Below are 12,930 nucleotides of genomic sequence, written 5' to 3' on the forward strand. Positions count from 1 at the left end.
ATATACACATATTTATTAATTTGTATTTATACTTAATATCAGTGTAACAGACCACAGTTCAAGCATAGCTAGTTTAAAAGTGTTTGTAGTCATTTTACATTTCGGTAGAGATATAAAAACTGATGTACGAGGCGCGAGGCCCGCCCGCTCCCGCGAGAGCCCTCCTGCGGCATTCTGGGCAACCCTGTTGACTTGTCGCCATGGTTACAGTTTACCGCTGGGATTTTGGTGTTTTTTTATGTTTGTCGGCGAGCCAAGGAGCCAAACAAACAAAATAGTAACATAATAGTGATATGTAGATGATTTAAACTGAATGTAAAGATGTCGGAAATATTATGCAGGTGGCTGAACCAGGAGCTGCAACTATCAAAAGCTGTTGGTAAGTGTGTTTATCATTCTACCCTAGCTACAGTATTTTGCTAACCTGGCAAAGCTGCTAGCTTACTTGCGAACTCAAATTATGTGATCTCTCGTTATTTTGTTGCTTTAGTAACTGTTACCCTTAAAACGTAGTAGCTGGTTAAATATTAAAGTCATCTAATAACGTTACTCGGTAGTTATAAACTAGCAGTATAGTTTATATTCAATCAAGTGTTATCCACCAGTATCCATTATTTTTCAAATAAACTAAACAAAAGACAAGGTTTAGAGACCATATCATTCATGATCATATTAAAAAAGAGTTCCAAAAGAAAGGGGAATTACGTAATTTGTCTTTTTACAATAGGAGATTAGTATTGTGTGTCTTTTTTAAACTTAAGTGATTAAATTAATTATAATACAGTTACAATTATAATAAAGTTTTTTTTTAAGTTTTTTAATAAAAAAATAAATTGTGTGTTAATTTCCACAGAGCCAAAGACCTTTGCAAAAGATTTCTCAAGTGGTTACCTAATTGGAGAGGTCCTACATAAATATCAGTTGCAAAACGATTTCAGTATGTTTATGAAAAATGAGTAAGTTGAAATCTCTGCCCTGTCTATCTATGCTCTTTTATATCTCCTTTGTGTTTAGCTGTTTATTTAGAAGGATCACAATCATTAATTTTAATTGTGCATTTTATCACACTTGTAGCACCTCCATCTCCAAACTCAACAATTTTACCCGCCTGGAGCCGACTCTTCACTTACTGGGGATATCTTTTAACCTAAACACAGCACAGGAACTGATACAGGAAAAGCAAGGTGTTGCCACCCACCTACTTTACCAACTGTATGTATCACTTGAAAAGAAGAAAAGAGTGGAAATCAGCAGGACCATGTTGGAAATGATGCAGCCTGTAGCCATTGCAAACCTCCACAAAAAGGAGTTTGACAACTACTCTGACGTAAGGGTGGTTGTTTATGTATATTATTATGTGAATGTGGGTAACGCAGTCACTCCGTTTGGGCAACCGCATGTTTTGATTTGTAGAGACATATTAAACAGGGTTTCCTTGTATTACTAAAAAAACTGTAGGATGTATATAACGTCTAATAGTCTTTTAGTCTATTTTTAATTTTTGATTTTCACTTCATTACTTCTACGTAACATCATTGTCTCCAGAAAACGTGAATTTTCCAACATCATAATGTGTTTTTTTTAATAAAGCGACTGCATCACGTAGTTAAACGTGACACAGAGCTGAAGCTGCAGAAGATTTCTCAGCACTATCAAGAGAAATTCCAGCTACTGAATGACAGGTCTGTCGTACCCCATCCCATCTATCAAAACAGACAACTCCTCCAGAGTGAGAAAAGAGTGAAGAATATTGAAAAGGTACTAGGAATAATGTTGACTCAACAGTGTTGTAAAACTTAACCTCTGTATACAATTACATTTAAATGAAAATGCTGAACTGTGAAAATGTTGTATGTCGTTGTATGCAGCTACGCTTGAGTCGTCAGAGGCACAATGGCATCATGCCTTTTAACCCGGCCACTATTATCCAAGTTCCCAAGCCACCATCCTACACTTCAAAGTTCAGCCTAAAGAAGACACAGCAGGAGCAGCAACAGCAACGCAGACAAAGTCAAGTACAGGTGCACCAAATAATAATGTTTATAGCTTGCTAATCAAGGGGTCTTGAGTTATGTTCTTACATAACGTAGCGTACAAAGAGAATTGTTCATAAAATACAATATTATTTTTTAGTTAGTTAGTTAGACACAGTTGTAACAGTGTTTATTCTGCACTAGACATTGTTTACAGAGAGGTAATACTTATTATTTCCTGTAATTTATTTATTTTATGTACGTTGTCAGACTTTTCAGATTTACTAATAATTATTTGGTAGATGCATGCAAGATATTTGACCTTTTAATAACATTGCACTTTGTGTCATTTTTGTCATTGCAGAAGGTGCAGACTGAAATAGACCAGTTTGAGACAAACAGGAAGAAACTTCTAGTTACACCTGGCTTTGCTTCATCTACAAGGCAAGCAAAAACAGACCTGTACTGTACAGTACTTTGTTTGTTACTATTAACATTATTATAAGGGCAATAAATATGTTTTTACATTTCTAATTGCAGTGGCCAGCCCTTCCATATAAATTCCCCCCTCGTGGGCAGTAGCCTCGACTGCGAAGTCCCTGAAAGTGGAACAAAGTTAATATTACAGTCCAATAGCAAGTATATACAGGAGATCCGTCAAAGGCTGAAGGAGAATGCTACAGCTCAGGAGCACAGGGCGAAAAGACGTGAAAGATTCATTGTGGAGCAGCTCAAAGCCCATGAAGCCCATGAGGTGAAACTCCTTTCAGTGAAAAATATTAATACAGTACAATAATAGAAATAAATGCCCAAATAGGTGACATAAGAATACATTCTTCAGTCATGTATATCTAGTAAAATATCAATATTTCAATACCATCAAGATACTCTCTCCTAAATTAATCCTGCACACTATGCTTTCTTTGACTTTATGATTTTTCTCAGAATTTTTTCAGAATTTTAATTCAGTATCGATTGTGTGATTTTTCATTTCTGTCTCACCCTGCAGGAGTCAAAGCGTGAGGATCAGCTGGTGAAGCGCCTCACACGTCAGACTCAGCAGGAGCAACGCCTGGCTGCTCAGCTCCTCCAGATTCGCATGCAAAAGGATGTGATCTTTGAAAACCGTCTGGCCAGAGAGCAGCAGTACCAGCAAAGAAGAGAAAAAGACTTCCAGGAAGCTCTGGAGAGGGAGGCGGTGAGCTAGGATGGATAATGAATGAATAAAGAAGATGAATAACTCACTTTTGTTGCTTTGTTTTAGACTGTTATTGTTAATACGGTTGGTGTCTTAGGTAAAACAGGTTACAGTAGGTAAAGACAGGATGGATTATGATAATTTGTATAGTATCAAAAGGTATTATGTAAAATTAATTATGACAAATCAAATACAGTTGAACCCAAATTAATTCCCTAAAAATTCTTAATTTTATATAAGTTATTCTTTAAATACATTTTATTATTTAAATTTAATTTAAAGAGTTTAATTAAACAACAAAGATCTCCACTAAGTTGGATCTAAATTTTGTTTTTGACCTTTTATTTGTTGTTTGCTTTTTTTATGAATTTAGTTACCAGGCATGGTCCAGCAGTGTTAAATATGGAGCATGTTGTAGAATCTTACAGACCTTGTGTGCAAAATAACAGAATTTGTTAAACAGCAACAGAAGACATTGTCATCATTGATCAATCAATCACTGAGTTAGAGACAAAATCATGTGTATATTAAACTCTTGTATATTACTTATACAGTACTATCTATTGCTGTCTGGTGAAATAGGAAGCTGAGATCTTACCGCCTGCATAATATCAGATGCTCAAGCCAACAACATATAAATTTACATTTCTTTTTTTTCTGCATAATGTTCACTAGAAAACTGACAAGATGGTGATTGAGTGATATGTACACCTGTCTATGTGTTTCAATATTGTAAATCATCTACATCAGTGAATAGTGGGAGAATTTACGCTATGCTTTCTCCGCTCATTTCATGTTTCTGACTGGCACCTGGTGCAGGCTTTGGCTCAGCAGGCTAAGCTGGACTTTGCGGAAAATATCAGAAAAGAGCTTGAACTCTTTAACAAGACTGCCACTGAGCGATCACAGATCAAACACCAGAAGCACTTTAAAACCTGCAAAGACATCTTGGAGCAGATAGTGGACTTGGCCACCAAGGTTGGAGAATATCGACTTCTTGCAGGGTAGGTAGATGCTAGGGTAGATGTAACGCTTCTGAAATGACTGGCTGTTGTGTGGAAATTTCAAATCAACAAGCATATATGTACAGTATATCAAATAGGTTTTTTAGCTGTAGGTTTGTTACTATTAATGGAATTGCCCGTTTCTTTATTTCTTCGAGAATATATTAACATGTGACACTACTGTACAGCCCAGTTACTGTACTTGCATTAAATAAAACAGGTCAACTCAGTTCAACCATTGTCAGATTGTATGAGATTTTGTTTTCACACTTCCTCTTTTTAATTAGAGCTTTGCACTCTTTAATTCCTTTGTATTTTTATTCTGCTACCATGTGCAGTTTGATTCCAGAGAAGCAAATGAGAGAGTGGAAGGAGTTGCTGGTCAGTGGTCTACCTCTCTATGAGCCCATCGAGAGCCAGCAGACCACTGCTGGGTTCTCTACCATACTAGATCCTGTAGAGCTTCAGAAGCAGAAGATACTCAACAATCAGGACTATGATGAATACACTGTGAGTGAGTGTGGTGTGTTTTCAGGTTTATACGTGTGTGCTTGTATGCCCTGTACCTGTGTAGATGAAAAAATAATTTAAGTTCCTATTTTCAAATACATGTAAATGCTGTTGGGATTAGATGTTTAGTACAGGAGCCAAAAAAGCCGTGTCTAAAGCGTTTAAATAGTTAAAAAGTTGGAATTGTGCTTCAGACACAATAAACTACCTAAATGCTGAAGATAATCTTTATCTTGGCCATATTTTATGTTTGTAGAACATGGCAGGTGAGTGGGTATGGCCAGAGGAAGCAGGGGCCGCCTCATTTCCCCCAACCAACAACAACATTCTCGGACATGTTGTCCTGCGGCTGAGGAACATAGTTCATCCACCTGTCATGGAACTCTCAACCCAACAATGTCAACCATGTCCTCACTTCACCTTAAAGGCCTGTGTCCTTGGCAAATTCTGTTCTGGCAAGACCACCTGTCTGACCAAGATGGCTGAAGGCATGCTATGCAGACCTGTGCACACACAAACACTATGACACAACATTGAACTATTTTACTGTAATATAGTAATATATGGATAATATTGAATGACTTTTTGGTTGCTGAGTGTGCTTTATTTTCTGCATTAGCCCATGGGATCTATGTTTTATCAGCTGACAGACTGATTATGGAAGCTTTGAATGCTTATCATGATGGAGCAGTTAGTCAGGTAATATTCACCATTATTGCAATCTGAATATTATTTGTTTATTTATTCAAGTTGCTCAGGACCACAACATTCAGAAATTACCTACCAGTGCCACCAGTAAATCTGTTAAACTCTTTACAAACTGAGAGCTTCCTCAGTGGTTAAATAATTTGCAAGTAATTTGCAAATAATTGCAGACTGTACCATTGATGTACAGCTCGCCTGTCACACATCACTGAAATCTAGTAGGTTGCTAATCTGTTGCTTAAATGTGTTCAGGCCATGCAGGGAGCAGTTGTAGAAGAAGAGCTGAGGAAAGGCAACGTCATCCCTAATGAGTTATTAGTGGACATCATAGTGGAGGCTATTAGGTACAGTAAGCACGCTGCCTGTATGGAATTAAAGTACTGTATATAGAATCTGTCATTTCTTACATGTAAAATCTATTACTGTAAGTCTACATTGTTAAAATTAAATTCTGAATTACACAATCAGATGTTTTTACAATTTGCATTACGTAAAACAATGACAAAGCATGTGTGTCCTTAAAAGGCAGGTTCCAGTTGAGTCAGGTTGGATTCTGGATGGTTTTCCAGTAGACATCACCCAGGCTCATCTGCTAGAGAAAGCTCTGGGAGGGTCTGTAAGCATAAGGAGTAAGACTGAAGACAGCAGAACGAACCTTGCTGCTCATCCTAATCCACCCACACCTCCACCACCACCGTCTCCTGTACTGAACCTGGCTCTGCTGCTGGATATCCCTGATGAGAGTGTGGTCCGACGTGCATACAGTCACATTGGTGAGAGTTTAGTGCTATGTATTCAAGAGTACCCGAATAGTATGCGTTAGATGTGTGTGCATATATGTTCAGAGAAAAGTAAATGTAAATGGTATATTTATCTTTTATTCTCAAATCTGGTGCAGAGACTAATTCTGCTGCAGATACAGGGTCCTCTCCCATAGACCAAAATCTGTATTTGGCACAGATTTCAAATAGGTACATCAAGATGAATCAAATAGAATGGTGAATATGTTGGAGTATGTGTATAATAATATCACATCTTTCCCCCCCCAAAAGACTCACAGCTTTTCAGGATTCTTGGCCAAAACTAGAGAAATGGTTTGGTGGAAAGCAAAACATTCTGGTCCGTGTTGATGCCAATACAGATGAAGACGAACTATATAAGAGGGTGGAAGCTGTTCTGCTGCAACTGATGTCAACAAAATCAAAAGGTAACTAATTTCAGGTGAATATTAGTGGACTAATAATTAGTGGACTTTATTTTGTCATAATATTACTTATTATGTATGGGATATTAGGTAGTAAATAAAAATGAAACCATATACTTAGTAAATATTCTGATGCATTCTCTCATGAGCTGCCCCTCCTCCTGTTGAAGATGGTTTGGACAGTGGAAAACCTCCAGATTCATCTACTTCAGACACACCTCTTCCTGTAGATCAACCCTTAGCTCCTGCAGATGAAGCCCCTGTACCCATGGAGTCTACTTCAAACCTCAAGGCGGAAAATGACCAAAATGAGATGTCAATTAACAGAACCAACACACAAGCCACCAAAGGTGATTTGATCATTAGATTACACTAATATGTTAACTGAAATAACATTTATTAATACCAACAGAGGCATAACAAAACTAACTCACTCATCAGGAAAACTATTTTTTATACCTGATTGTACTTCAGGATATGTTGATATGAGATGAAATTTTATTGTATCTTTTTCACCTGCATAATAAACAGAACCCTCTAGGAAGGCATCAGTTTGTTCAGTGACCTATCAGGACACTCAGGGAGTTACCGAGAACTCACTTGAGGCTACCGCTCCATATCCAGGTTCAACCACCTGGGTCTACGTGGATGAACCACTTCCACCAGTGAGAAACCTGTTTTTTTTAATTCACTTTCTCAACCTAAAAGTGTGTTTCCTTCTATGTTTAATTTCTACCTGTATATGCAAACACTTTACTATACTAAATGTAGTATACAAGCTGCAACATAGTATTCATCTTTTCCCATCTATATCTTTTCTATTTGAAGGAGGTTCCAGAGCACTTATGCTCCTACTGGGGCACAGTATGTGATTCCTATGTGAGCAACATAAAGACAGTGATGCAGCAGCTGCGCACACAGCACACATTTATTCACCATCATCTATTCAGTATCAGGTGTGCCAAGTGTTCTATATAGTTTTCATTCATGTTAAATACATACTAGCTTTTGAACAAGCTTTGATAAATACACTTAAATAGGTAACGTTTGAATATGTGGTAAAATTCCATTTATAAGATAATTCCAGTTATTAATCTCATTCTGTATAGAGAGAGGTTCAAGCATTACCTGGAGCGTCCGGACTTGATGCAGGAGTTAGTGTGTGAATGGCAGAAGGATTTCAACAGCATATCTGATGATATGAGAGAAGATGAAGATACCAAAGCAGAGCTTCACCTGAGACTGGACGTAAGAAAAATGTGTAATATAATGCAACACAGATGTTTCTACAGCTATCATGAAACTCATGTACAATCCAAAAAAGTATGAAATATATGTATACAGGAACTGCGTGAACGTTTGTGGGACATCAGTGATAAGAGTAAGGAGCTTGACGAGCAAGAGAGGACTGCTTTTATAAGTGATGGCTGGTTAGAGGATCATATTTCTCAGCTCATCGAACACCACTCTAGACTCATACAGGTAATAACTTCTTCAGTAACACAAATTTAGACCATTTCAATTCTGACAAAGCTTTGCTATGGCTCAAGAGATAAAAAACACTGGATGAGCAACCAACTAACTGGAAACAGGATGAACAGATGTATTATTGTAATTTAAAATCTTATATTATGGCCTATTATTTGCCTTGCACCTTGCCCACTTGCTGTATATTTATCTCTGGTATGACTAACCTTTTAGCAAAACCCTAATCTTGAATCGTTTGTATAATATAGGTGGAGTTGGACCGTTTCCAGGAGACAGCGACTATTCTTAAGGTCTACTATTCAAGCATGTGCAAGCAGGTGTTGCCAGAGCCACATTTGGCTTGTATCCCCCCTCTGACCACCTTGAAAATGAAGGATGAGAGGCAAGACTAATGTTGCAATTCTAATATGATACTGTACTGTATGATACACTGATGTAAGGATGAAAAGAGCAGAATGGATTGTTGTGATTTAATTGTAGCCTAAATAAAACTGATCACAGTGCAGACACATTAACATAAACAATGTGCTATTGCTCTTCAGTGCTCCCCCACACCCTAAACGTCCTGACACCTCTAGAGAGGCTGTTAAGATGAAAGACCAGCGTCAGCCAGAACCTGTCAAGGTCGTTCCTGCTTTAATTTATGAACTTTTAATTCATTTAGAGTTTATTTTTAGAGGTTCAAAAGTAAAAGTACTGTAACCAACCCTGTGGTTGGTTACAGTACTTTTGCAATTTTAGATTGTGCTACAATATTTAACTTGCACTGAAAGGGACAAACCTATTTATGTTGTTTTATTGTTTACTCCAGACACGGCATGAAGAACTCATGTTCCACTATGAGGAGGCAACCAAAATCATCAGTAACTTGGTAATGATACTATTCCTACTACTGCATTACATAATACTACTACTACTACTACTACTACTACTACTACTACTACTACTACTACTACTACTACTAATAATAATAATAATAATAATAATTATTATAATAATAATTATTATTATTATTATTATTATTATTATTATAAATGTAGGTGTCAGCAGAAGTCCATCAGGGGGAGACAAAGGAGCAGAAGGAAAAGGACTGGAGTGACAGCAAAAACCCAGAAACCAGCCAAAAAATACATGAAGAATATGCAGCTGCACTGGATCATGAGGGTGTGCATACAGTACACGTGTCTTTACATACAACTTTGTATACAAGTTGTATGTGTTCATCCTTTTTAAGTATTATATAATGCCTACACATTTTTACACCTCATATCTGTCCTCTGTACTCTCTCTGTACACTCCAGAGAAGGCAGCCAAGGTGCGCATTGCACTTGTCAAAGGTCATGGTCTGCAGATGGTTCACACCCTGGAAAGCAGAGCTGAGCAGACTTTTACCAACATGCAGAGCCTGTTAGAAGCACACTATCTTGCCGAAATGAAGAGGTGTGGTACAGTATAACGTGGTGACATTTAAAGTTAGCCTAAAGGTTATAGTATTAGTATAGTATATACAGTAGTATAGAGTAAGTTACTATTGAAACATTTATACTATATTTGTGTTTTTAATGTTCTTATCTGTCTGTGATCTTGTTTATAGTATTGACCAATTAACAGAGGTGGTTTGCCACCACATAGAGGCTGGTGCTAAGCTGCAGAATCCACTGGTGTTGGTATGAAAATATCTGCATGGTTTTATTCTTCATATCGTACTAGCAGTATTAGTGATATTAAGTGGAAACTAGCTATAGCTGAAATCATACGATGAGTGTGACATAGTGCTTTATCTTTCTAAATGTTCTGTCTCCAGGAATGTACAGACTTCTATCTGAATGGAGACTGTCACATGGTGGCCAACCCTTTACATCCTCTTCGTCCCGCTGCTGTAGAGAAACCCACACTTTCGACCCCAACTATTGATCAACTAGAGTCTCTCTGCCAACAGCTGTACAATGTTTCCCCTTCAGGTGCATGCGGTGGAGGCAGATTGGTTTAATAATGAGGCTATCACGTACCACCTATCCAACCTTCAAAGTTTTCCTTTCTGACTTTCAGGTCTCATGTCGAGTTCTGAGTTCTTCAGGTTGCTCAGGGATTTGAGCTCTGTTAGCATGTGCCGAAACACCTTGCCCGAGCCTTGGATCGACAAGAATGAAACAAAGGTTCACTTTAAAGCATTTTAGAGACTCAAAACAAAACGTTGGGCAGTGATTTATTTTCTCTTCACTTGATAGCATCAAATGATACAAAAGTTGCTGTGTAGACAGGTTTTGAATTATTTACAAACACAATAATTTAGCATTCTTATGTTTTACTAAAATACCTTGTTTAATTTACAGATTTGTCCCTTTGTCTCCTGTTTACAGCTAAAGAAAATTGTGTCTGTACTAACAGACCATCATGAGCTGATAGACTGGAGACGGTTTCTGCTCAGTGCTGCCCTCCCTTGGCCTCTTCCTTCACTAACAGAGCTGCTGCTTGTGCTACAGCGTTTTAGAGCAGCAGATAATGGAAATACGGGATATATCAATAAAGAACAGTATCTAAAGGTTAGTCTCTACCCTTGGCTGTGTAGTCTATGGTCTGTACTCACACTCCCTCAGACCTGTACACTGTGGTCTGCTCACATAAAGTCCTTCTGTCCTTATTCACCCTCTATCTACATCTGAACAACTGTATAAACAAACTGTAGCATTCTAAATATAACCACAGTTAATGAGGTGCTCCTATTGCTTCCTTTGTTACCAGACAGAGTTGTGGTTTTACAGTGAAAGTGTACAATCTGTACCTGAGGACCCCTCTGAGCCTCTGCCCTATGACCGCCTGGATAACCTACGCAAGGTAACACAAACACCATCTGTTTGCATTTATGTCATGTGTCAAATAAAATTCTAATTTAGAATCTCACTGGAACAACTGTCTGTGTTCTTTCTTCCTAGTTCTTTTTCCAGTTATTTGCAGATCACTCTTTCTCGTCTCCTCGTCTGGACTATGTGTCCATGCTACTGTACTTTGCAGCTCATTTGAGCCCCAGACAGGGTTTTATCAGAGCACTCAGTGTTGTACTCGGACATCATCTCAGGCACTCATCACCAGACCAGCTCGTCATAGTGAGTAAATTAATGAACACTGAGAAGTAAACAGAATATTCTCACAAATGTATCTGAGCCCAAACCTGTAACATTTCAAATTCACATAACATCAAGTTTATTTGTTACAGATCTGTTGCTTTTTCCACGATCACTTTGTTTATTTAAAATACTCACTGAATACATTGGAGATCAAGGATCTCTGTTTTTTGTCAACCCGTGAATCTTGTTTATCAGAAATTAATTTTCCTTCCACTGTTTAGTCTATGCCCAATATAGAAGTGTCTACAGAGCTCACCTCTTCAAATCCTGATGAGGAGCACAACGAGAATGAGACTCTTTGTTCATCAAACAGTTCACTAGGAGATCAGGAGGTTTCTGTACCTGCTCTTCTTGCTGTCATCTGCTACAAAGCCACCAAAATAAAAGTCTTTCCCCAAAACTGGCTGAGTGATGAGGAGCAAACTCAGGTATACTGGATTAAAGTTCACACTTTAATCTCTTACGATCTGAAGGAAATTTCTAGGCATTTTTAACTTAGATGACTGGGAAAAATACAGTACATAGATTCAAATGAAAACTGTTCTTCAACAATTTGGGGTAATAAAAGCTTGGGCTTTTTGAAAAGGTAACACTGTAGTTTTAACGACAGTTGTCAGATTCACTGTAGATCTAAATGGTAAATAGTTACACACTGTAGAACACAGTGCGCCTGGATTTTTCCCTTATAAAGACAAGCAATTTTCACCATGGTGTATATTGGACCTATTAAACAGTTATGATATTTCAATTTGATCCCCCCGTGTGAGGGCTGTGCACTTGGAAATATATAACTTTTTAGTATGCATGAAAAAGCATTTTGGAAATAAAATAAGTCTTTATGAAATGAAATGTTTTTTAAGCTTTTAAGCATACTGTAATTAGTAACCTATTATTAAAATTACTCTTTTTTCTCCTCTTCAAACTCCTCTTGCTCTCAGCACCTTGTCAGTACATTCAGAGAGCTGGGCTACAGTCCAGATGACTATGTACCCTTCAACATTCTCTGTCAGCATCCTTTCATCCAGGGCCTGATGGATTCTTCAACACGCTACCAGCTTATAGTAAGTCTGTGTTTAGGCTCATTAGCTTGTTACTTGTTCTGATGCTCACTTACTGACTTGTTGGCTAAATGACAGTAGAACAACACGGCATATTGACTAGTCATTATCTTTCCTCTATCATGTGCTTTACTTCTCATTACCTCCTAAAGTCTGACAAACTTGCATTAGGCTTCACCTGCTTCCTATCCTTAATGTTTTCTGTGTCTTTCTCTTAGAATATTCACTCAGTGCTACTTGACCATCAAGGTGAAGAGGAGTCTAAAGGCTCATCAGTTTCCTAAAGAATGAGACGTGCACTTTGCAAGTGTGTACACTCCATAGTACTGGATGTGTGATAAAGATCCCTTTTTAAGATCTCTAATTTTGCATTTGACATGTCTGTTGTATTGCTCATTGCAGTATTAAACAAATAAAACTTTATATCTGGCTTGTTTCTATTTGTAGAATGTCTTTAAATGATGGAGGTTAATGAGGTTGTTGATGAGGAAATCGTCCATGCAACAGTTTGTCCATGTACTCATGCTCCTTCCAGCTTCTCTTGCAGTACTAGGCTGAATGGTGTTGAAAGCACTTGAGAAATCAACAAAAATGACTCTCAGTGGTTCTGTCAGTTTTCAGGTGAGTCAGCCGACGGCGTCATCATACTTTAGGCAAACAGGTCC

The 12,930-nt window shown here is 37.8% G+C and overlaps 1 protein-coding gene across 4 annotated transcripts; it reads left to right on the forward strand.

Moving 5' to 3' along the window:
• The first annotated feature begins 163 nt into the window (after positions 1-163).
• Positions 164-12,688, forward strand: spef2 (sperm flagellar 2). 4 transcript variants are annotated; one of them, XM_029163232.3, is made up of 36 exons: positions 164-379; positions 854-956; positions 1,075-1,327; positions 1,591-1,758; positions 1,869-2,021; positions 2,338-2,417; positions 2,514-2,727; positions 2,983-3,171; positions 3,991-4,175; positions 4,514-4,685; positions 4,942-5,173; positions 5,305-5,384; positions 5,643-5,734; positions 5,916-6,163; positions 6,289-6,361; positions 6,443-6,597; positions 6,744-6,944; positions 7,126-7,259; positions 7,423-7,550; positions 7,704-7,842; positions 7,939-8,076; positions 8,331-8,464; positions 8,625-8,706; positions 8,894-8,953; positions 9,123-9,246; positions 9,384-9,522; positions 9,677-9,749; positions 9,887-10,043; positions 10,132-10,238; positions 10,443-10,625; positions 10,825-10,917; positions 11,016-11,186; positions 11,429-11,635; positions 12,146-12,268; positions 12,484-12,548; positions 12,605-12,688. In XM_029163232.3, coding segments are annotated over exons 1-36 (4,914 nt in total). In that variant the 5' UTR covers positions 164-321; the 3' UTR covers positions 12,606-12,688. The 4 variants fall into 4 exon arrangements, with proteins under 4 accessions (XP_029019065.1, XP_029019064.1, XP_029019066.1 ...); XM_029163231.3 differs by having other exon boundaries at positions 12,484-12,688; XM_029163233.3 differs by having other exon boundaries at positions 6,765-6,944; positions 12,484-12,688.
• The last annotated feature ends 242 nt before the right edge of the window (positions 12,689-12,930 follow it).

The sequence above is a fragment of the Betta splendens genome, chromosome 9 (genome assembly GCF_900634795.4).
Source record: "Betta splendens chromosome 9, fBetSpl5.4, whole genome shotgun sequence".
Taxonomy (NCBI): Eukaryota; Metazoa; Chordata; class Actinopteri; order Anabantiformes; family Osphronemidae; genus Betta; species Betta splendens.

Coding starts and splice junctions, on each gene's coding strand:
- spef2 (XM_029163231.3), top strand. CDS start 322: ATGTCGGAAATATTATGCAGGTGGCTGAACCAGGAGCTGCAACTATCA. Junction 2,022..2,337: donor GCAGACAAAGTCAAGTACAG/GTGCACCAAATA, acceptor TTGTCATTGCAG/AAGGTGCAGACTGAAATAGA. Junction 6,164..6,288: donor ACGTGCATACAGTCACATTG/GTGAGAGTTTAG, acceptor AATCTGGTGCAG/AGACTAATTCTGCTGCAGAT.